General features: G+C 44.5%; 1 protein-coding gene across 1 annotated transcript; it reads left to right on the top strand.

Annotated features, from left to right (window-relative positions):
* Window positions 1–850: 850 nt before the first annotated feature.
* LOC104925164 (vesicle-fusing ATPase) lies at window positions 851–23623 on the top strand. The gene is made up of 22 exons (XM_027289302.1): window positions 851–990; window positions 4511–4596; window positions 4685–4781; window positions 5521–5560; window positions 7906–8072; window positions 8218–8328; window positions 8432–8507; window positions 8926–9081; window positions 11243–11442; window positions 12722–12887; window positions 13017–13091; window positions 13224–13411; window positions 14595–14690; window positions 15231–15387; window positions 15469–15602; window positions 15942–16008; window positions 16098–16177; window positions 17488–17622; window positions 17769–17882; window positions 20681–20736; window positions 20923–20995; window positions 22308–23623. Exons 1-21 carry the CDS (start codon window positions 979–981, stop codon window positions 20951–20953), a joined length of 2244 nt encoding a protein of 747 aa, XP_027145103.1. The 5' UTR covers window positions 851–978; the 3' UTR covers window positions 20954–20995; window positions 22308–23623.
* The last annotated feature ends 1807 nt before the right edge of the window (window positions 23624–25430 follow it).

The following is a 25430-nucleotide window of genomic DNA, read 5'->3' as shown; positions in this document are numbered from 1 at the left end:
CTTAAATCTGTAATTTATCTAATTAATTAAATCTTTAATTTCAAACATGTAAAAGTAAAAAAGAAAACCTGCACACACACACAAACTCAATTATGAAGTTCTCTGTACTACAAATCATTCTTACGTTATTCTCTACTTTTTAAGTAATGTATAGACTGTCTCCTGTACATATATTTCTATATACATTCACATATTCATGCATACATGCATGTACATATATACATTTATGTATGTATCCTAATTATTTTATTTTTTATTTAAACCTTTATTCAAGCAGGAAAGGTTCCATTGAGATTAAAAACCTTTTTTTTTCAAGGGAGTCCTGGTCCAGACAGACAGACAGACAGACAGACAGACAGACAGACAGCAGCACAAAATAAGAAACAGACACAAGACACACAGACAATATTACAACAGATAGCAGCCTAAAAATGTACTACACTAAACATCATCACTGTCCGTCCTCATTCTTTAACCTCAGGAAAATAAACAAATATTTGTTTTTGTATTTCTTCTTGAACTGAATATTTGTGTTGTTTTTTAAATTCTTCCATATAGTAAAATACACATACCAAATAAAACAAAGAAGAAAACGAAGATTTTTTGTTATTTTTAAGCTTTTTCAGGTAAATCATCATCATTTGCTTTGTGTTTTAACTTCTTTTTCAGGTAAATCATCATCATTTGCTTTGTGTTTTAACTTCAGGCTATTTAACTTTAAATATCTGATGGGTATTATAATCCATCGGGCTGTTTTTAATGTAGAAATAAATCATAAAATTAAATAAACATTTTATCGCCTCATTCTCGTGTGTGTGCGTCGTGTGCGTGATGACATCACGGCACGTCAGGAGCTCCCGCCTCTCTCCGGTCACGTCACGTCACGTCACGTCGTCTCATTCGTGCAGTCGCTGTGTCAGCGGCTCGTTCGCGCTGAATTTGCTCTCGAACCGGAGCAGAACCGTCAGAAACACAAAGATGTCGGCTCGGGTAAGTGGATCTAAGCACGGTACACGCAGGAAACACGGAGCAGCTCAGCTAACGTGAAGTTTGGAGCGGGAACAGCGGATTGTTCCACGTCAAAGGAAACTGTCATTCAAAAGTTCAGCAGCCCGGAAGAGAAACAACTCATGACTGATACATGTACTCTGTGTGTGTGTGTGGCTTTATGTGAGTCACAGCTCACAGGTTCGAGTCCCAGAGCCGCTCAGCTGTGACTGACTGTTGATACATGTAGTCTGTGTGTGTGTATGTGAGTCACAGCTCACAGATTCGAGTCCCAGAGCCACTCAACTGTGACTGACTGTTGATACATGTAGTCTGTGTGTGTGTGTGTGTGTGTGTGTGTGTGTGTGTGTGTGTGTGTGTGTGTGTGTGTGTGTGTGGCTTTATGAGAGTCACAGCTCACAGGTTCGAGTCCCGGAGCCGCTCAACTGTTGATACATGTAGTCTGTGTGTGTGTGTGAGTCACAGCTCACAGGTTCGAGTCCCAGAGCTGCTCAGCTGTGACTGACGATACATGTAGTCTGTGTGTGTGTGTGTGTGTGTGTGTGTGTGTGTGTGTGTGGCTTTATGTGAGTCACAGCTCACAGGTTCGAGACCCAGAGCCACTCAGCTGTGACTGACCTCGATGTAAAAGGCTGAAAATGCAGCTACGACTTTAAAAAAAAGGCTGAATCATTGTGTGTGTGTGTGTGTGTGTGTGTGTGAACAGCTGTGGTCTCTCCATCAGGTGCACCTACAGGTGAAGGAGTCAAAGTGTGTTTCATGGGCACACAGTGTTTGTTGAGTTAGGTCTGACTGAATCCAAAACTGATCCCAGTTTTTCTCCATCACGTCAAGTTTTTAATCAATATCAATAGTTTTTATTGCAAAAAGCAGCCGTCATGAACGAGCTAAAGACGTCATCGTTCACTGCTCTCCTCCTGATTTAAGGCCACCAAATCATTTTTAACGTTCATGATGTGAATTCTTTGGACAGCAGAGACGCTGAAGAAGAACGTTCATGAGTTCATGTGATGGTATCGTCCATATCCTTTGTGTTTGTATTATTGTTAGTTACTAATGAGGCCAACAGAAGAAAACACAGCGGAGTAGGTGAACCATGTTTGTGGAAATGTTGATCCAATATGTTTGATATATTTATTTGATATTTGTTATTGAATTGATCAGTTAGAGAGAGAGCTAACGACACCCGACACACTTTAGATTACTTTTTATATTATTGAATAATCTAAGATTGATTTCTCATTGATAACACGAGACGCTTGTTCATTCCACTCACGATCCACTGGAAAATACTGTACTTAACTGTACCTCGATCACTGCTGTCACTGCGTTCTTCAACGTCACTCAGATCTTCTAGAGGACGTAGTTGTCCTGGAGTTTCAGCTGAATGAGGCGTTGGTCTTCTAGCTGACGGTAGATCAGGATGTTCTGTTTGACTTTTGTTTTTCTCATTAAATCCTGATGAAACCAAAGTCTGTGCAATGAAACCATGGGATGGAATAGTTACAAGCTTTGAAAACTACAAAAACAGCATCAAACTTACTTACTTACTCACTACCCTGGAGTTATTTTTATTAGTGATGATTCTCAAACGTTTCTCAAACGTCCACTTGAGACCTGCTGCAGAACATTTCAACCTCATGTTAACGTAACTGACAGGACAATTAATCCACGGTCAGTTCAGAGATCGTAGAATGAGCCTTTTTATAACACTGCTCTAAAAACTGCAGTTCCTCTTGTCAGTGAGGTAGTATGATGTTGTTATTTTGTGACAGAAGTCTGTTGACTTTAGAGAAAGTTCTAACTGATTCAAGTTCCCGTCAGAACTCCACTAACACTTCTGTAAAACTGTGACAAAGATAGGATTTGTTTCATTCATTCATACATGTTACACTTATTAACATCTGAGCTGATTACATGAAAAACAATGTGAGGGATGTCACAGTCTGTGGAGCACAGGGAAGACTTAAAGGTATAATTCATGGGTCATATTTTCAAGTTAATGTTTATTTGACTGTCGTTCAAATCACGATCACGATGCAATAACAGATTACAGGGTTCATTTTAAAGTGATTTACACAGGTTTATCTGCAGAACTTCAGCCTGCGACGCCGTGGTTACTCTGGATGATGAAACTGTTGAATGTTTTTGAGATGTGGGTCATGAAGTTAATGAGGTTATCAGAATGAGAGCAGTGATTTTCATCAGACTGAGCCTGGCTGTGTTTGGGTTTGTCGCCACAGCTCTCACTGTCGCTGATGATGTTGTAAAGAAGTGTAGGATCATGTTGTTAAACAATCAACAACCAGTAAAATCCACCTGCCGTGACGATATTAAAGTTTCATTCAGGCTCAATCTGCTCACCTTTCATAAACATGCATGTTTCTCTGGGTTTGAACATTGTTGGGGACATTTGTTCTCTCATAGTCTCATACAGACGAAGAATATTGCATCTGCCTCGAGAAGACACTTTTGTTTTTGTCTACAGTGTCATTTTGTCGAGTCCCAAGCGGCTCGCTCAACCTTTAGTTGATATTTCATCACCGTCGGTGCATGATGGATTCAGCTCGCTTCATGCTGAATCACCCGGCCTGTAGCTGGCTCAGTGTGAGGCAACGTGCTGCTTCGCTCTGAGCAGAGGGAAGACGATGATTTTAAAGTTTCCCCTCCGTCATATATTCTGTGGCTGCACGATGCCGCCGTAAAACACACAGAGCCTCCATCAAAAGGAAATATTAAAGATGTCTTGTTCATTATTTTATCCACTTCTTCACAACATTCTGAATGTTTTAGTGTGTTTGGAAACTCTGTTTGGTGCGTTTGAGCAACGTTTGACTTTAAGTGTGTTTCAACACTTCAGTCAGTTCCTGTGAACCAACGCTACTTAACGAAGTCATCCTGATAGAAGTTACTCACAAAATAAGCAAATAATCTAAAAACTAAATAGCTGTTGGCTTCATCATGAGTTATTTTAATCAGTAAGTCAGGCTAACTTTGTAAAAGTGTTGAATAATCCACCACAGCACTGCGCTCTGTGCCTCCGGCTCATTCATGCTGATAACTGACAGCTGCTCAGCTGTGAGCGTCAGGATGTGATTTATTGGGTTTTCACATTCATGTTTCGGTGAATAACAAACATATTAAAGGTACAGTGTGCAACATCTAGTCGTGAGATTACAGATTACTGATCAGTTCAGTCGTCCCGCCTGCTCACCTCTCACGTTTAAAGTGTGCAGGTGCAGCTACGGTGGCCTTCGTGTGCCAGCAGAGGTCATCGTTACATCCATATGAGAAGCCTGTTGAGGTTCCTCTAGGTACATACATTTTAGAAACTGTAGATTACTGAATGTGCAGAGTAAAAGTTTATGGTAGTTATCGAAAGGTTGTTCTCAGCAGGAGCCGTGCGTTGATCCAAACCTTGACGTGCAGCTTTCATCGTTGCATCGTTCAGACGTCTGGGTTAATTTAATCAGTTCACGTTATTCTCTGCTCTCCTTTTCAGATTATGCAAGCGGGTCGATGCCCGACTGACGAGCTGTCACTGACCAACTGTGCCGTCATCAATGAGAAGGATCCGCAGTTTGAACAGTGAGTGCTTTCCTGTCGTACTCGTGTGTGTATGTGTGTGTGTGTGCGTCATGCGTGATGACTCTTCTGTTTGCTCACCTCACTGCAGACACGTGACTGTGCGCAACTTAGCCCACAAGTATGTGTTCACCTTGAAGACTCACCCCAGTGTTAACTCTGGGACCATCGCCTTCAGCCTGCCACAGGTAGGTGTCAGTCGAACGAGCCACCCACCGCCACACGTTCTCAGCCTGGTTGTAGCTCTGCATCGCTGGTAAACTGTTTTCCCGAGTGACGAAATGAATTCCTCTGCATATTCAGGTCATGATTATTCTCTACGTTTCTAAATAACACCGCTGTGCTTCTGTTTCCTGTCAAAGTAACACATTTATTCAACAGGTGGTATCGTCAAACACTCGCAGACTCCGTGTTTTGTTTCTAGCAGTATGTGAAGCTGGAGTCAGAGTTATCCGTTAGCTTGTCTGTGGGCTCTTTGCATGGACCTCTTTGTTTGTCTCAATCTGTCTGTTACTGCTTTTTTTTCCCGCCTTGCCTGTCTCTGCCTGCTCTTCCTCCGTCTTTACACTTGGCAGCCACAGCAGCACACAGGTACTACTGTAACCTCCTCAAGACGGTCTTATTTCACCACAGGAGTTCATTCAATGTTATTTGACGTGGTGGCCGTCATCTCCAAAGCACATCCTGTGTATGAGCATTAACGATAGATCTGAATTCTGCATGTCAGTGCGTAGAAGTGTTGTGAAATAAGACCGTGCTGCAGAGGAACGTTGCACTGATGTCTCTGTGAACATGTAGTGTTGTTCATTTGAACTATAGCTGTATCGTTAGCTAAATGGTTCCATTGCAATAATGTTTCCTAATATATGAAAAAGAAATGATGAGACATGGAACTAAATCAATCACTGGCTTTTATTTTCTTTGCAGAGAAAATGGGCCGGCCTCTCGATTGGACAAGAGGTTGAAGGTGAGTTTGATTTGAGAAAAATAAAAGTGCATATTTTTTCCGAGCCAGTTTTAATCATTAATGTCCACAAATGTGCTCGGAGCTTGGTGGCAAAGATGGAGAGAAGTCAAAGTATCAAGAGACTGACTGACTCATTAAAATGAAGAAAAATCCCTGAAAAGTTTCTTAATCTACGTCTTTTTGTGTCTGTGACACCTGAAGGCATCTCAATCCAGAGAACAACTTTCTCGAAATATAATAAAGCACTCCTAGTTATACTGTAGCATTCTGTATAAGGTCATAATAATAATAACTTTATTTAGTTTACAAAGTGCTTTACGGAGCAGGGGACCCGAGAGAAGGTCACACAGGTTAAGATAAGAGTAAAACAGATTCAGCTCCACAGAAACGGACAGAACGATGAAAACAAAAATAAAAACCCAACTGTTCATTGGTGGTCTAGAAAAAGAGAAATCTGACATTAAAAAAATGTAGTTCTGGTTGGGGCGGTCGGTGGCGTAGTGGGTTAAGTGGCCGCCCCGTGTATGGAGGCTACGGTCCTCGCTGCAGCTGGCCCCGGTTCGAATCCTGCGTCGGACCGCCGTTTGCTGCGTGCCTGCCAAAAAAATTCTCTTTAAAAAAAAAAGTAGTTCTGGTTAAGATAGAAACTAGACATCATCACAAAAACAGAAGTGATTTACAAGAGTTGAGTTGAATCAGGTCGTTCCAAAGTCGGGGCTTCCTGACGGAGAACGTGAGGTCCCCTCTAGTTTTGAACCTCGACCGTCCGAGGGTCTAAGGCTACACGCTGGCTCGTACGGGGTTAACACGCTGGCAGTGTTAGGGAACAAGACCCCGACGGGCTTCTCAAAGTGAGCAGTAAAATCTGAAAATCAATCCTAAAAGATAGACGAGCAGTGAAACATTTATTCAGCAGAATCTGAAATCTTAAAATGAGTAACTCTTGCTGGATTTGGCAGCACCTCATCTCTGTTCTGGGACGTCCTTTCAGCCTTTTGTGATGACTGCAATTAGTTTGCCATCTCTTGATTAGCACTGCTTGACAAGTCTTTGTCTTCTCCGTGAATGAGACACCTGCATCAGGAGAAACATAATAACCTTCAACATCAAATCCAACGTCAGACCTTGAAGGATTTCTGCAGCTCACATGTGACTGACTTTAAAGGCTGCAGTCTCGATTCTGACGGTCACGTCCCGCAGATCCCGAGTTGTACGAGGGGTTATGGGGTTTAGCTATTATTTAGATGTCACGACAGGGTGGAGGGAACATGATTAAACCAGCACACGGAGAGACAGTGTAACAATATGTGTGGGTGGTGTCACTGCACGTCTGTCTCAGAGGCTGGCCGGCGTCCAGAGAAAGACGAGGCCTGTGCTTTGATGAAATGTTTTGCCCAGCTACCCTCAGGCCAAGTGATGCCCAAAATGATGGCCGCTATTATGATACTGTCTGCATATCAGAAGTGAAAAGGAGGAATGAAAATCTAATCCACCGATGTGAAAGAATGAATAAGCCTCGTGATACTTTAATCTTTCTTGACGTGCTCTTTCTAATATTTGATCAAAGGAATCGTCTCTGTGTGCGTTTCTGTTCAAACCAACCAGATCAGAATATTTGAACATTCAATTAATCTCCACAATGGGTAGAATATTTTCTCCTGGTTACTATGATATGAATAATGTAGCAGCATCGTGGGTGTAATTATCCTAATTACCTGGTGGCGGCCTGATCATTTCCATAACGAGGCTTGAATACATGCAGACGATTTGAATCACATAGAGTCACATTCAGGAGCAGTTTGACTAAAACTGTCTGCTAACAAGGCGTCAGCTGATTTGGTAACCGCCACATGTACTAATGAGCTCAGACCCTGCTGTTTTGATTAGTGTCTAATTGAGCATAATCAGAATATAAATATCTGTGACATACTGGTGGATGTGGAGTAGCAGTGATGGGTGGAACAAAGATTTCTGAAGCACTGGATCACCATGCAGAGTCATAAATGGTGACATCTGCTGGCCGGACCCTCAGTGTGATGTTCTAAAACAGACACACACAGTTTACCTGCTTTTATTGTTGTTATTTTGATCAATAAATCAGTTTACAGCATCAAAACCTCCTTCTTCTCTCCTGCTGCAATACTTCTGCTTTGAAACGTTGATCGCAGAGACACACCTGCAAATAATGATCACACAGCTCTGCAGTTTCCTCCAGCTCGACAAAGTGTTGAGCCTGTTTTATCTAGTTGCTAAATAGATTACTTCATAAAACAAAAATGACTGCGGCTTTAATTTAGAAACATATTCTCACCTGTACGACCTGTTGTTTCCCCCCTCTTTTATAGTAACAAGCTACAAGTTTGACAAATCCAAACAGTGTATAAGCACCATGACAGTGGAAATCGACTTCCTGCAGAAGAAGAACGTGGACAGCAACCCCTACGACTCGGACAACATGGCCAGAGAGTTCATCCAGCACTTCAACAGCCAGGCCTTCAGCGTCGGCCAGCAGGTAACTCGAAGGAAAGCACCGGACTGGCAGTGAGGGATGAAGGGATGTTCCTACTTAAGAGTACCTTCATGTTCCTCTTTGCTAGAAGTTCCATTTGTAATGAGCATTTTGTGTCATCAACCTGACCTCCTCCCTGTGTTTGTAGCTCGTGTTTAGTTTCTGCGATAAGCTGTTTGGCTTGGTGATCAAGAACATCGAGGCCATGGACCCGAGCATCCTGAAGGGAGAACAGCCCGCCAGCAAAGCCAGACCAAAGGTATCCGAAGAACAGTTTGTTGCAGCACTGAAGTTCTTCGTTTGAATGAACACAACATGTCTGCTGCAGAGTAAACAGCTGTTTGTTCGGTTTCCCTCCTCAGATTGAGATCGGTTTGTTGCTAGGAAACAGTCAGGTGATCTTCGAGAAGTCGGACAGCTCATCTATGACTCTGGTTGGTGAGTGTCAACAACAAGAGCGCTTCATCTCAGGTAACCACGGTGTGGACGGTTGATCTCATGGTTTAATCTGCCGTCATCAGCCACTAAAGGTGACGTGAGGATGAGACGCAGCAAACTTCTGTTGATTCTCTGTGAAAACCACAAGGGGGCAGACTTCACACACTGTTGGACTGTGCCACCTGAGAAAGACTTTACCTTTAAAACAATGTTTGACTGTGATAAACTCTGATTATATGAACGTTGTGATCACTTATTGAACACATCAGTCAGAAATAAAATCTTGTAAATGACAGAAATTGTTGGCACCATATTAATTTAATTGCAAATAATCATTTTAGGATCCCAGATAACTCCTGCTGAGTGTATGAGTGCAACATATTTACTGTTTTTTTTTTTTTGTCCGACCCTCCTCCAGGGAAAGCTAAGACCAGAGAGTCTCGCCAGTCCATCATCAGCCCAGACTGGAACTTTGAGAAGATGGGTATCGGCGGCCTTGACAAGGAGTTTTCTGACATCTTCCGTCGAGCCTTCGCCTCCAGAGTCTTCCCTACAGACATAGTGGAACAGATGGGTGAGTTTATCCCTCTCATCACTTATTCGTCTGTTTTCAGCCGTTTGTTTACAGTTTGTCAGATGATGATTTCATAACATTTTCAAGTTCAGCACAGAAGTGAAGCGCACAGACCTTCCAGCGATGTCTTGAGTCATTTTAACCTTTCGCTAACAAACGTTTGGACTTCATCACACACACTCTGCAGGCTCGTTCTCAAGATGTCTGCACGTGCTGTACAAATCCAAAATTCATCCGGTCCACGCGGACTTTCTGAAGACCTCCAGAGAGTCTGCTTGGGGGTGCAGAGTTCACAGATTTAATTATCTTTTTACTTATTATGAGTGTGCATCAAAACCTGCGCTACTTGAATCACGTAGGCCGGAAACTTTCCCCACAGTTCGTCTATCGGCGGCGTATAGTTTTACAGACTTGATGTGATGATGGTGAACGCGTCACAGTCCAGGTGGACGTTTGGATTCACCCAGCGGCGTCCTCCAGTCAGACAGAAATCATCAGAGCTCCCATCAAACAAAACAAAAACACACACGAGTCTTTCCTCAACACGCAAACACGAAATGTTACCAGCTGCCGCCAGCAGAAAGAGAAACACAATCATCTTGTCTTTCTCAGTAATTTTTTTCAGCATTCATCAGTTTGAACAGAATAATAATACCTGCCAAATATAATCACTGTTTTCAGTTATTATATTTGGTTTGTGTTTAATCCTTGAATCAACATTATGGCAAACAAAACTTTGAATAATTCCTTTGAGCGCTGTATCATTGTCTGAATCACACAAACCCACAATCAACAATTAGCCAGGCGAGGCAGCGTCCTCCCGCGGTGCCTCGGCCGTGACTCAAAGCCCCTGACAGTGATCCCTGCGCACACTCATTAATAGATCTTTGACAGCTGTCAGATTACGATGGTGATTCACATCGCAGAAGACAGCAGCCCATTGTAATGAAAGCCATCAGGTATACTTCTTTGTGACTCATAGAAAAAACCCTCTCTTCCCACACACACATGCCTACAATCACACCAGTCCTAATCCTTGCTCCCAGACCGAGGAGTCTTGTGAAAACCTGTCGTTAAAAACCTCTGAGCCTGGCAAACACACACATTACTTTAAACACTCCGTACCCAGCAGCTCTCCGGGCCTGTGGCAGCGTCCGGCATCGCACGTGAGCTGACCTTTAAGCTGGGTGGTTGTGTGCAGGAGTCGGCCTTTGGCTGTGGCCAGCTGGCTGCTGTAATGAGATGGCATGCCCTGATAGAGCATCCAGCTAAAAGGTGAAGCTGTAATTGGCAGGCGTCGGGTGGGGTGGGGGGGGGGAGCAGGTGCTGACAGAGAGGTGGGTGGTGGGGGCGGCGTGCACGTTAACACATTTTACATTTCGCGTGTGCGCTGGAGCAAAAGTCTGAAAGTTTCACCTTGTCTCCCCTTTGCACCCTGAGAGGTGAAGCAGACAGACAGAAGCTTCAGCGCTTTCTCCGCCCAAACACAACCACATAACTTCTTCACCCTCCGTCACCCCCACCCCGTCGACCGACTCGACCTGTCATCCCGGCTGCTTTTCCTTCAGCGGGCCCAAATGGCAGCTCAGATGGTTATCAGGGGCCTCTCAATTAGTCTGGGGATAAATGTCATTAAGCAGCTGCAAAAGGCCGTACTGTAAACTCGAGTGGAGCGGAGGAGCTCGCAGAGTCCACGCTTGATCTTTATTGAGGAGGAATTAAACAAAAAGAAATCAGCCGGACCTGGATCCTGCTGTCCAGGACACTGAAAACTCTTTAATATCACCACAAACCACAGAGTGACACCTCCAACAAGCTGCACACGCGGGTGAACTTCATTTATGCAGCAGAATCCCGAGTCGAGCCAGTTATCGACTGCACAGAACAAATCCTTCAATAATTTCATTCAGCGGCGTCTCTGAACTCTGTGTCGTGAATAACTTCGTGTGATATGGATTTTTCTTTATGTCTCACTAATACAGTATCTGAAGGCTGAGTCGGCTTCGCTTCAGGGGTCACCGCTGTACCTTGTCGTCCTCGTTATTACACAAATACTGTGGATGCATGGCCTTAAAACACCTGAAGAGGGATAATTACTGCTGCTCAGTTAACCAGACAAGCTTCATAACGAGTAGAAACTGTCTGTCGTGTCTGTCTCCAGGCTGTAAGCACGTGAAGGGGATCCTGCTGTACGGACCCCCGGGCTGCGGTAAAACCCTGATGGCACGACAGATTGGCAAGATGCTCAAAGCCCGGGAGCCGAAGATCGTCAACGGGCCCGAGATTCTCAACAAGTACGTCGGAGAGTCTGAGGCCAACATCAGGAAGCTGTTCGCAGACGCAGAGGAGGAACAGAAGAGGGTGAGAGGGGGCGACACGCGACTGTTTCATTAGACTTATTATAAGAAGAGCTTAGACTCTCCGTGAAACACAGATCAACGTTTCATCTGTCCAAACAGAAAAAAGCAATTTCTGAAGGAGTGGAGAGATCTGCCCTTTAGCCAGACATAGCTGTAATAAAGTTCTCTAAAGTGTGTGTGTGTGTGTGTGTGTGTGGAGGTGGGGGGTAGTTCTGCATTGAAACCCAGCAGTGATGTTTGACGGTCGGTTTGGATGGTGAGACAGAGTGAGCGTCGAGCCTCACTCTTCACCACCTAATGAGGGGCTGGGCTCTCTTTGACCTCCTATTAGACCTCCCTACACACACACACTCTCACACACACACACACACACACACACACACACACACCATCCAGTGTGTAATAAGGACAGCTCCACACCTGCTTTAAATGCTACGGCTGAGACTGACAGCCTAGTAGATGGAGGGATAACCCCCCACCCTGCTGCTCCCTCACTTCTTCCATCTGTCTCTCCGTTGAGGGTCAGTACTGACAGAAAGGTTTCGACAGCGTCTTTGTCGTTTTTAATTTAAAATATATCTGACGATGTTTTCCGTGTGCAGAAGACGATTCACGACGCAGCGCGCAGATCAAATCACTGTCAGAGGAAACACAAGCCAGCCTTCGTCTCTGTGTTCGTGACCAAACTTGAAATAAAATATAAAATTCAGTATAATTAAATAACTTCACAAGGCCGTAAGTTATGTCCGAGGACCTAATTATTTCAGCTTCAGCTCTCAGTGTAGTTATAAATGTATCAGCATTCGACAGGTCAGACACTGCCCCTCAGAGGAAACTTACATTTTCTAGAAACTTCATTTCAGGATGCAAAATCTAAAATAAATCCTCAGAGTGCTCGACTCTTTGGCCAACTATGATACATGAAGACCTTGAAAAGCTTAAAATAAATAATAAAATACTAATTAGAGACATTTTGTTTGTTTTGTTTGTCAGTAAATAGGATTAATTAAATAACTCTAAGAGCTGAAACTGAAATAATTAGGTCCTCAGACGAAACTTAGACCTTGTGAAGTTCTTAAATGACTTTATTTCAGGTTTGGTTTTTATACTCATGCAGTACAGAGAAGCCGCGCTCTCCCAACAGAGGCTGCCTTGTATTTTTTTGATTAATTCCTTCGACAATGATTTGATTTGGTCTAGTGAGAGCTGATGATGCAAGCCAGCAGACAGCGTATTACACAGTTCTTGCTTTATTATTCTTTTCCCTCGTCATCTCTCAGCTCGGTGCAAACAGCGGCCTTCACATCATCATCTTCGATGAGATCGACGCGATCTGCAAACAGCGTGGCAGCATGGCGGGCAGCACGGGAGTCCACGACACCGTGGTCAACCAGCTGCTGTCCAAGATCGACGGCGTGGAGCAGCTCAACAACATCCTGGTCATAGGTGCTCACACACACACTCTCTTTCTCTTCTCCTTCTGAACATCTGCACTCACTAATTCATCACTCTCATTCATCCTTTTTCCTCTGCTGTCTCACCTTTCCGCTATCTGTCCATCTGTCCCTCCCTCAGGTATGACCAACAGGCCTGACCTGATAGACGAGGCCTTGTTGAGGCCGGGAAGGTTGGAGGTGAAGATGGAGATTGGTAAGCAGTGAAGAATGCGCTCATGAGGTTTAACTCTTTACAGCTGTGTGACAATAAAGAAGTTTTAAAATGTTCAAAAGGAAAACTTCTGTTCAGGTCGTTAAGATGTGAATGTCTCGTCTCTTTTTCCAGGGTTACCGGATGAAAAGGGACGAATTCAGATCCTGCACATCCACACGACGAAGATGCGTCAGTACGACCTGCTGCACAGCGACGTGGACATCAAGGAGCTGGCCGTGGAGACTAAGAACTACAGCGGTGCCGAGCTGGAGGGCCTGGTCAGGGCTGCACAGTCCACCGCCATGAACAGACACATCAAGGTCAGATATTTGACATGTTACTGCTCACAGTTATCCTCTACGGTACGACTGGAGAGGAGTTCTGTGAGGAAAAGGAGCATGAGAATCTCTCAGAGCTCACGTGGCCTTCAAGAAGCAGTCCGACCTAAAAGATATTCAGATAACGGTCATATAAAAAACAGCACATCTTCAAATTTGAAAAGTTTTTGTCACTAAATATGATGCATTTTAGTTCATGGCTTTGTTTTTAATGAGTGTTGCCTCTTATTGCAGGAGGGTTGTTGGGACAGTATGACCTGCAGACAAACGTCATGTCAACGATGATTTTTAGGGTTACAAATATCATTGAATCTATATTTTAATTTCCAGACTGTAGTTCAGGGTTCTGTGGAGTTCTCCCTGTGTCTGTGTGGGTTCTCTCCGGGTACTCCGGCTTCCTCCCGCAGTCCGAAGACACTCAACAGGTTCATTGGTGATAGGTGTGAACGGTTGTTGTGCCTCTACGTGTCCTGTAGTGAACTGGCGACTTGTCCGAGATGTCCCCCGGCCACTCCGCCCTAAGTCAGCTGCGATTGGCTCCAGCTGTGTTCTAATAACACAATCCTGTTCCAAGTTATAAAATAATGTTTTTTTTTTTAAAGTCACTCACTGCTGTAATGACTTGTGTTGCTCAGTGTGTGTGTGTGTGTGTGTGCCCTCACCTCACAAGTGTTTTATCAGGTGCGTGGGCTCAAATCTCTACGCAGCTCAGCGGGACACACAGATAAGCTGAAGTTCTCATCTGTTAAGTGTTCTGCCGCCACACACACACACACACACACACACACACACACACACACACAGAGCAGCAGCAGATATTGGATAGTGATGATACATGACAGACAAGGTGCCTTACACATGTCTGACGGCTGTGACGTTTTTTTTCTTCCCTCTTCTAAACACTTACTCCTCCCTCCTCCACCTCCTCCACCTCCTCCTCCTCCTCCTCCTCCCGGCCTGACCTTTCTGCTCTGAGGGAGCACACTGTCTCCTGACACATGGTGCAACCTCAACGTAATGCAAAGTAATGGATTTCATTAGCAGGAGGCATGGAGTTCATCCAAGCAACTCAAGATAGTAACTCATTATTTGCTGTCGCTCAACTTGCATTGTGTGTGTGCGTGTGTGTGTGTGTGTGTGTGTGTGTGTGTGTGTGTGTTTGCAGGCCAGTAACACGGTGGAGGTAAACATCGAGACGGCGGAGAAGCTGCAGGTCAGCAGACTCGACTTCATGGCGTCGCTGAACAACGACATCAAACCTGTAAGTCGCTTGAACGTCGCTCACACTCTCTTTTCTGTGTTTTTATTATTTATTAAAAAGCCTGAGCGAGTCTATATTTTATAAATCACAATGACCCGAACATGGAAACTTCCAGTTCCTTCCAGTTTTCTGGCGGTAATGATCGTTCTCGTGCTTTCTTACGTCACTCATATTTTCACTCCTTTGTTTCTCATCCCCGCTATTGTTGTCTTTGTTTGTTTCGTCACGCCGCTCTGAGTTCGTGAGGATTTTCTGTAAGCCCGTCGACTTCCTTTCTCACTGGCACATATCATATTATTTTAATTATCGTCTGCCTTTTACCATGACACTTTAATCTAAATGTAAACCACATAAAACTGTTTAAATGTGGCCTCGACCTTACTTTAAATTTATTGCCGTGTTGTCCCAGACTTAAGCTGAATGTGTTCAGGCGGGTTCATGCCTATAACCGGTGATCAGTCAAACAGGAAATGCTGTAATGTTTTGAAGCTGATCCGCCCACCAACCTCACTACGTCTCCGTCTCTCTCTTCCTGTCCAGGCATTTGGTACCAACCAAGAGGACTACGCCAGCTACATCATGAACGGGATCATCCGATGGGGCGACCCGGTGTCAGCAGTCCTGGAGGACGGCGGGCTGCTGGTGCAGCAGACGAAGAACAGCGACCGAACGCCGCTGGTGTCCGTGCTGCTGGAGGGTAGGACTCGCACGTTAAACTAAAGCAGCTCCCAAACATGAAAAAAAAAACAGCTGATCAGTGATGGATCCTCTCCCTCAGGCCCACCCAACAGCGGGAAAACAGCGCTGGCTGCTAAGATCTCCGAAGACTCCCAGTTCCCCTTCATCAAGATCTGCTCCCCGGACAAGATGATCGGACACTCGGAGATCGCCAAATGCCAAGCCATCAAAAAGGTAACGAGTTAGCTGCGGCACACGTACGAAGGCTCGGGCCAGGGTTCAAATCCGACCTGTGGCCCTTCACTGCATGTCCCCAGCTTTCACTCTTACACTCCCTATAAAGTCTTGAAATATAGAAACCAAACTGACTCGTCTCGATCGTGTTTAAAGGTGTGAAAATGTATCACCCGTACTGATGCATGTAAGACTTTTAATCGATGCTGTTGTTTCTCATCTCGTGATTTTTAAAAGCTTTATCACCTGGCTGCCTCAATGTGACACCTACAGACAAACTGGCAGGCGTGTAATGACACCATAACAAAAAAATAATCATGTTTTTATTCCCTGTGATAGATATTTGAAGACGCCTACAAGTCCCAGCTGAGCTGTGTGGTTGTCGATGACATTGAGCGTCTGTTAGGTAAGACCCTCAGAGACTCGCTGCACTTTAAATAAAAAAAGCATTTCGCCTTCTTGATGGATGTGAACCTGCTTCATCTGTCTCGTCAGACTACGTCCCGATCGGCCCTCGTTTCTCCAACCTGGTGTTACAAGCTCTGCTGGTGCTGCTGAAGAAACCTCCTCCGAAGGTAACGAACACTTTGTTGTTGTTGTGGTGTTTTGTTTTTTGTGTGTGTGGCGTGCTCACTGCAGGGCTGCGAGTCCTCAGGTGGCAGAAAGAGGGCAGCAGATCTTCTGGATGCCAGCGCAAAGTCTTGTGAGGAATTGTTGGAGGTCTTTGGCTGCGAGCGGCATGTGTGAGCGCCTGTGTGTGAGTGTATGGTTATTAGAGAGTGTTTTGGTCCAGGCCTGTTGTGCTCACCGTGAATGGTGGAGGTAGAGACCCATTTCTCATAGTTTCTTTGGTTGTAGTTTGTGTGTGTGTGTGTGTGTGTGTGTGTGTTGTTGATGGGTTTGTGAATGAGAGTATAGCCCCACTATATGGCTGCATGTGCATGAGAAGTGGCGCGGGGCCTGGTGTTGAATGCCTGGCTGCAGTGCTCCTCTGGGGTTGTAAAGCGCTGGGCCCAGCGGGGTGCCTGGGGCCGGGGGAGGCCGGGGGGACAGGGAGGAGAATGGGCTCTGTGAGAGAGCCAGGACCTGGCAGCACCGCCGCCTGTGTGGCACCTCATCTGCATGCAGCATCACAACCCCCCACGCCATGGGGGGGCAGCCGGCAGCCATAATCCCCCTGTCTACTCGCCACTCCTCTGCCTCTCCTCTCCTTCGTCTTCTCCTCCTGGTCCTTCTCCAACTTGTCGGCTTAGCGCGGAGCTACATTTTCTCTTTTGCTTCTTTGCTCTTCTGTTTTCTTCTGTTCTGTTGTCCTCTCTTGTTATTTTCAATCCTTTCTTGCTCTTTGTTGTGACTTACGGCCCTCATGCACACCGTCAAACCTTCACCGGGGACATCCCAAAAAGATCTGCACTCCAAAAACGGTGGTCCGCAATCTCACGTCCACCATCCTGTCACAGTGTGACCTGGTGTCATGTCAGAAAATGACCTGAATGTCGAGTGACTCAGCATTGTAAGCGTAAAGAAAACGACAAATTTAAGAGCCACAGAAACTGAATCAAAGCGTTTGATCGCAGTAGTTTGGAGAGTCACGACACCCGGTGGAGCGGGCGCCCCATGTACGAAAAGCTGACTCCGGCTTGTGGTCCTGGTCTGTCTTCAACATCCAGTCAGATTTTATGAGCTCCATCTCACACAGTGAACCTGCAAGACGGCTGTTTGCCTCCAAATGAACATCCGTGATCCATGACACCAGTCCTGACTCTACACTGTCTCTTCTGTCGTGTCCTGAATGTTTAAATCTCATAGAAAGTCGAACTGTCAGTCTCTTTGCTTCCCCCCGTTAATGAACAGAGTACAGATGAACGGTCCGCTTCTCTTTCAGGGTCGTAAGTTACTGATCATCGGCACCACGAGTCGCAAAGACGTCCTCCAGGAAATGGAGATGTTGGACGCTTTCAGCACCACCATCCACATTCCCAACATCTCGAGCGGAGAGCAGCTGGTCGAGGCCCTGGAGGTAACACACCAACACACACACACACACACCAAAAAACAAACACGTATGCAGCTGCAGGTTTACACCCCAAACATCAGAAGATTTTCACGTGCTGTTTTCAGGACTGATCTCCTCTCTCGTCTCCTCTCTCCGGCTTCTCTCCACAGCTGCTGGGCAGTTTTGAGGAGGTCGAGCGGGCCAGCATAGCTAAAGCTGTGAAGGGCAAAGGTCTGTGGATCGGCATCAAGAAGCTGCTCATGCTGATTGAAATGTCCGTCCAGGTGAGGAAGTCTTAACTCTCAACGACTGCTGGATGGATTTTCATGAAACGTTGTACAAACATTCTGAGTTTCAGGAAGGACCGACCCTCATGATTTCATCCTGATGTGGCAGATTAAGACGACTTAAAAGTCACCTTGGTGTGCTGGTTCGCTCCGCTGCTCAGTCCAGTGTTCGACTCCAACCTGTGAACCTGTCTCTTTCAGATGAAGCTCCGTCGACGCTTTTTTTAATCATTATTCTCAAACACACATTTCAAACTGGCTCAGCTCGTGTATTATTGTTTTCCTAACAGCGCGGTCGGAGCTCAAGCGCCGTGTCCCTGCTCTTCCTCGACATCTGGCCGGCATTCTCAACAGAATCTGCCTCCGTCACAAAAAACTGTCATCTATTAATGCTGGAATGAAAAACTGTGCCGATGATTTGTTGAGCAGACGGATCCAGTGCGTTTTCTAAAAACTGTTTTTTTTTTTTTTTGGAGACCCGATAGTTATGAAACCATGTTCTGCACGACGCGGTCCAACTTACATTCACGTGTTCTGAATCAGAGGGAAGCAACTCGATTCAGTTAATATCAGTCATCATAAGAGCCGTACACATATGGAAGGTTATAAAAACATGCATGTGTACGTTAAAGCCGTGGAAATGAAACATAGATCATCATCAGGGAGCAGGTTCTGGGCTTCACTGATCCAGTTGTATGTACAGATAAGTGCAGTGTGTACGGAGCTGCTCGCCTTTTTGAAGACGCCTTCAGGAGTTTGTGCTTCGGCCCTGGAGTTATGTTTTTTACATTTTTCTAAGAGTCCCTCTTTAAATTGTTGTAACCCAAATGATTTACTTGCAAACTGTTGTAAGGGCCCTGACCCTGTCAAAACACCCGAATGATCCATCTGGACCGACCCTGCACGAGTCAGCACGAGTCGTACATCACGCTGCCTGAGACGCAGGGTTAGTGATTTAATTTGATCAACTTCTTCACGCCCGCTCGACAAGCTCGCTGCTCGTTCTCACCTGTTAAATAATGAGACGATGCAGAGCGGCGTTAGTTAGGATCACATCATCGCTCCACAGGAGGTGGCAACTTCACTGCAACGCTGTGTCTGGGCACGCTCGGTGACTGAACGCGTTTAATCTTTATACAAGGCCAGATCTCTCCAGTGAAGTTTGCTTCACGTACAGAGAGATACGTCAACATGTCGATGTTTTGATCCTCACCCATCCTTTAAACTCGGCGTCTGAGCTGCACTCCTGTAAAGTTTGGTGATGTCGCGTTGATGAAATCTGTCCACAGACAAACAAACACCTGGCAAAGGACTCAGATCTGCCTTTGTGCTCCAGGATCGCATTATACACATTTAGACTCACAAGATGACAACAATCACTGATCCAGGGAGTCTTACTCTGTTAAGTCTCAACAGAAAAAGCAGCCCTGAGAAACAGACGTGCTAGAAGCAACTACTCGAAGGACTACCTGTCTATTATTGCTGTGAGCTAATGGCTTTCCGAGCGTGTTTCCTCCCCGTGGTGTTTTGTTGTTCATTATTTCACGAGTGTGTAAGATTCAAGTGGCTCTATTCAAAGAATATCATAGGCATAACTTAGAATGAACCTTTTTATAGCACTGCGAGTCCGCCCTGTCACAAACTGCAGTTCCTCTAACGTCCACTTGAGTCTGGCTCCAGAAGTGAGTCAGTCTCCATAAGTCCCCATGTTAAAGCAGAAATAAACATGTTTACAGCCTGGTACAAAAAACAGTTTTGGTCTCTGTAGCTAATTTCCCCGTTCATGACAACTGTACTGAGGGTGAATTTATATACAACTCACCTGTTCACATTATATTAAGGCTTAAAGTTATGCAGGATTAAGAGCGTGGACGCTTTGACTGACAGGTGGGTGTCGTCACAGATGGCTTGTTTGAGCAACACCGATGATCCAGGTTTTTAGATTAGTCAGGACGTCTGTATCTTTAATGGATTAATCAGTGGAAGTCTAACACTGCGTCGCCGTCGTCCTCTTTAAAGCAGAAGACGTCTCTTCAGTGTGTCTCAGCTGTTCTGTTGGAAGTGTGCAGTACAAAGTTGCTTTGTTTCACGGCGGCTTCTCGATACGATAAAGATTTCCCATCTGCAGTTTGTCGACTGAAACAGGCAGCAGGACGTGTAGCGAACAGCAGCAGCAGCAGCAGAGCTTGACCTAAATCTGACTGTTGACTGGCTGCTGCCTGCGTGTCTGTGGTATGTTGATGTGCGCTGCCTGTTTGTTGAGGCTGGATGCTGTGTAATTGCTGTGGTATGCACAAATGCAGCCATGTTCTGCTACCCTACAACACAACACACACACACACACACACAGCCTGAAGAAGTATGAACCTGTGTTTGCTGAGACATGCTGCAAACAGCTACACACAGACAGACACATGCACGCACACTCACACTTCAAGTCTTTATCTCCTCTCCTCTCATTCCAGCGTGTCTGACTGCTCTCATGTCTTAACTTTAATAGCTACAGGCGATTCCAGGCATACTGTAAGTTATTGCAGAGGTTGCCATTAATTTTACTTCCTCTCTCTCCCCCTCCTCCTCCTCCTCCTCCTCCTCCTCCTCCTCCCCTTCTCCACAGTCCTGTTTGTACAAACTCCAGTGTGAACTCCAGGACCCGCCGCTCTGATGTTTCAACACCTTGTTTCCGAAATTTAAAATGAAACAGATGCTCGTTCACACGGGGGAAAATAACACCTATTATTGCGTGCACGTAAGACGACGCTGTGCTTGACTTTCTTTCTTTTTTTTTTTTTTAGATGGATCCCGGCTACAGAGTCAGCAAGTTCCTGAGTCTACTGAAGGATGAAGGAGCGTAAGTATTCTTTTCCTGTTTTTAACCCCGACTCCTTTGGAGCAAAGCGGGGATCATCAGTGACACTGAACACTCACACCACACACACACACATCTGTCACTTCATTTACAAGTGAAGCGCGCAGTGTTTACATTCTGATCAGCGCATCAAGTGTGATTAATAATAGACATGTTGTCCCCCCGCAGACTGGGTTCTGAAAAGTTCGTGGCAATCTAGACTCGGCGGAGCCGCATAGTGGGAAAGAGGCATCCTTCAACGGTGAGACTGCAGCGCCTGCATCGGGCGACACGCTCACATGTTCTCCTCTGTGTAAACTGTAAAACCGTGAGTTCAGTTTAGTGATTCATACCCACAGAAGTGTAATGATGGTGCAAGTCATGTCAGGCAGACGTCTGACCACAGAGTGATGAAGGCCAAGAGAATGTCAGCCTGATTAAAATGTGTTTCATTAGAGGACGCTCTGTTCTGCTGAGTCATAAACACTTAATGAACTCACCTTTCCAAGTAACTACTTAGAAATGTAATTTTAGAAAACATAAATCAAAGTTTTCTGCTGAAATTTGATGTTTTGTGTTCGTGCATCAAAATCATCTTTACACTTAAAGGTGCAGCGTGTCAGATTTAGGTGTATCTATTATGGAAATGAAGAAGAAGAAAATATTCATTAGTGTTTAATCACCTGAAATAAGTCATATTGTGTTTTCGTCGTCCTAAAATGAGAGCGGGTCCTCTTCACGGAGACAAACTAAACTCTGATCTGACCTTTTGCTTTTTATGTTAATTTGGCTGCCACTGTTTTTACTACGAGCTTGGAAGAAGAGGGTGCGGCGTGGGAGGAGAGTATTCATTTGGTTGCAATCTGCAACCTTACCGCTAGGTGGCACGAAATCCTTCATACACTGGACCTTTAAAGAAATCGTCTCTCTGCTTTCACTTACGTCTGTAGCTCAACGCACGAGCAGCTCAACGTAGAAAGTTTGTGTCATTTCTTCGTCGTCGTAAAACAAGCACAACTTGTTTTTACTCTCTGGTTTCTATACAAGTTAAAGAAGCGTGTTGAGCTTTAGAGGCACCAAAATGTTGAACTACTTTAATTGTGTTATTATTTCTGATATCTTTGGCTCTCCACCGTCTGGAGTGAGGATGTTTTTAGGCTCTGAATCAGGTATGAGGGCACGGATGTGACTAATAAGATCAGATCTCTCGTCCTATATCACCGCTGTTCTGATCTGAGTCTGTAAAACAATTCACACTCTTGTTAATATGGCTCGATCGTCGCACGTTCTTAAAGTTTCTAAAGTTATCTGGCCAACTTCCTCCTGATCCTGCTTTGTGAAACACCCCCCATGAGAGGAGAGGCTGCCCAGGGTGATGAACAACAAACGCTCCGACAACTTTTCAACTCGCAGCCGGAGCTTCGCTTCACATCACCGCCTCAGAGAGACTTATGGTATATAGTCGGCGCACGGCGTGCCTAAAAATAGGTCGACTAGACAGGTGCTCTCTTGTGGCAGCACGTCTCCTTCCCCTGCCTGTCTCCGCTCACTTTTATTTGTCTCTCTTCACTCAGTTGCTGATGAACGGAAGCCTGAAAGAGGCTGGCAGGAGGAAGCAAGCGAGAGAGAACTTTCCATCTCCCTCCCTCCGCATCCTTCCCCTTCCCGTCCCATCCCTGAAGAAACTCTCTCTGCACTGCAGCAGCAGCACGCAGCCAGGCGACCTCCTCCTCTTCAGCACTATGTGAAGATGTAACATAAGAGAAATAAGCAGTGTGTGTGTGTGAGTGTGTGTTTGTATCTGTGTATATTGCATTTCTTGAAGACTTGTGCTGTAATCTCTGATGTGACGCCCCCTCCCCGAGCACTCCAATGAGATCTTCTGTCTAAAAAGTTTGGCTGGCAGGCAGACGTGCATGCACAGACACTAATCATAACACTGTTTGTTTGTATATCTGTGTGCACAGGTTTGTAATTTGATCATTCCAGGACGTGGCGTCTCCGTGACTTAAAGATCTCACTCTGTTCTTAACATGTTATGTACTTGCCTGTGTCTCGTTTGTTTATTTTATGAATAAATTAATTATATTACTACCCAGAAACTCTGGACTTAATGATAAAATTAAGACATCTCCACACATGAAACGTGTAGGTGAACAGACCCAACGATCCGCTCGTTATCAGGTGTTCTTCTCATAATTACGGCATGTTGAAATCACGAGGAAACTTTGTAATCTAGCGTAATTATCTCGTAATTATGAGAAATATGGCACGTCGCGATGAGAAGAACCCACTCAGACGGTTTGCGGTTAACCTCCACAGCGTCTACGTTGCACAATCGCCCGTACAGCTCGACAAGAAAACACAGTCAGCCGTTTACCAAGTAGCTACTGCAGCGTGCGTGTGGCCTCACAGTAAATCACAACGCTTCAGAATATTGTTTCACTTATCGGTAACTCGTCGCTCACGACCGTGCTTACACAGGGGAATAGTGTTGCTACAACACGTGGTCTTCTCTCTCTTTATTTTTTCATATACAAGTGAAATTAATTACGAATGAACCAAAGCTTATTAACTGTATACATTTCTTTCCTTTCTGTTTGTAATTATGAAGAATCATGGATGTCATTGCAATAAATGTGGTCATGTGAAAAACGTTATATTCAGTATGTTTTGTGTGCGTGTGATGAATAATCATGATGTACATGTTCTACACAATGGCCTTGAAGGCGTTGAGGTACTGAAAACCAGCTCTGTCTCTCTCTTGTATCAAACAGCTGGGCGTTGTAGTTTTTCTGGCAGCAGGGACGGACAGCTGAAATAAATTACAGCGTGTTTGTGGTGCAACAGTGCGGCGCGGCGATGTGTTTTTAATAGTTTCGGACAACAATGGACAGACAAATGAGAAATATCCCTGCTGGTTTCTGTGGCATTTGTTGACAATACGAAAAATGTTCTCAAATTAAAATGATCTATGAATGTTCAATATATGAAACAACTATAAACATGATTCATGTGTGAAGGGACATGTCTCTAATCAAATGGCAACGGCTGCAAATTCTTGACCTTTAAAAACATTTTTTAACATAAAATACATGAACACGTTCTTAATATTTGTTACATTAGTGATATTTCAAATATTATCTGACAACGTTATTGTCTTTACTTGCTGTTTTTCAATGTTTTTTAGTAACAAAGTTACTGTAATAACATTTTATGTCGCCTTTTTTTATTATTATTACTAAACTCACATATTGTATCTTCATTGCTCAAAATATAAGGGGACTAAAAATGGCAACCAAAAGCTGAAGCCTGGCAACCACTTTTAAAAGTTAGTGCTGTTTATCATCCAAGGTAGACTTGTAACATTGAAGGGGATCTACTGGCGGATTATGATAACCATAACTATGTTTTCATGTGCGTGTATTAACCTAAAAATAAGTTTTATTACCATAGAATGAGACTTTTATATCTGCGGACAAGCGGACTCCTGATGGGACCTTTTCTGTGTTTTTGTGAGTATTCACTTGGTTTCAATAAAAAAAAAATCAAAAAGCACGAGACAGTTTTTTTGTTCTTCAAATATATAATCTTAGTTCAGTCATACAGATATATACATTGTATAATAAATAATATTTATAAAAACATAACATTTACGATTATAAAATAAAAAGGAAATTATTCACTTTAAAACATTTGTACAAAACTTTGGATATAGCGGGGGAGAAGGGGTGGAGGGGGGAAGGTTGTCGGGGGAGTTTGGAGGGAACTGAACACAGAAAGTTTGGCCCAGGTAGACGGGCTGCGGAGAAGATGACACATGATGCTAAGCTATGTCACAAAGAGAGGACAGCCTATACACTACGGCGTAACTTGTGTTTCTGTTGTTGGATATAATTAATAGGAAGCAGGCGGGACTGTCAGAACATGTCGAGTGGAAACCTCTCACAGCTTGTTCCACCATTGTGAAGAGCCAGCCCTGCCATCCATCCATCCATCCATCCATCCATCCATCCATCCATACATACATACATACATACATACATACATACATACATACATCCACCCATCCATCCATCCATCCACCCATCTATCCATACATACATCTACCCATCCACCCATCTATCCATACATACATACATACATACATACATACATACATACATCTATCCATCCATCCATCCATCTATCCATACATACATACATACATACATACATCCATCCATTCACCCATCCATACATACATCCATCCATCCATCCATACATCCATCCATCCATACATCCATTCACCCATCCATCCATACATACATACATCTACCCATCCATCCATCCATCCATCCATCCATACATACATACATACATACATACATACGTGCATACATACACACACCCATCCATCCATACATACATACATACATACATCTACCCATCCATCCATACATCCATCCATACATACATCCATCCATACATACATACATACATACGTACATACATACACACACCCATCCATCCATCCATCCATCCATCCATCCATCCACCCATCCATACATCCATCCATCCATCCATCCATCCACCCATCCATACAGCCATCCATACATCCATCCATCCATCCACCCACCCATCCATACATCCATCCATCCATCCATCCATCCATCCATCCATACATACATACATACATCCATCCATCCATCCATCAA

Source organism: Larimichthys crocea, chromosome XVI (assembly GCF_000972845.2).
Source record: "Larimichthys crocea isolate SSNF chromosome XVI, L_crocea_2.0, whole genome shotgun sequence".
Taxonomy (NCBI): domain Eukaryota; kingdom Metazoa; phylum Chordata; class Actinopteri; family Sciaenidae; genus Larimichthys; species Larimichthys crocea.
This window is presented reverse-complemented; position numbering and strand designations above follow the sequence as displayed.

What these genes read in the sequence shown, in the direction of transcription:
- LOC104925164 (XM_027289302.1), top strand. An exon ending in AGCTGGTCGAGGCCCTGGAG is followed by an intron (nt 17,623 to 17,768) that starts GTAACACACCAA and finishes TTCTCTCCACAG; the next exon opens with CTGCTGGGCAGTTTTGAGGA. An exon ending in TGATTGAAATGTCCGTCCAG is followed by an intron (nt 17,883 to 20,680) that starts GTGAGGAAGTCT and finishes TTTTTTTTTTAG; the next exon opens with ATGGATCCCGGCTACAGAGT.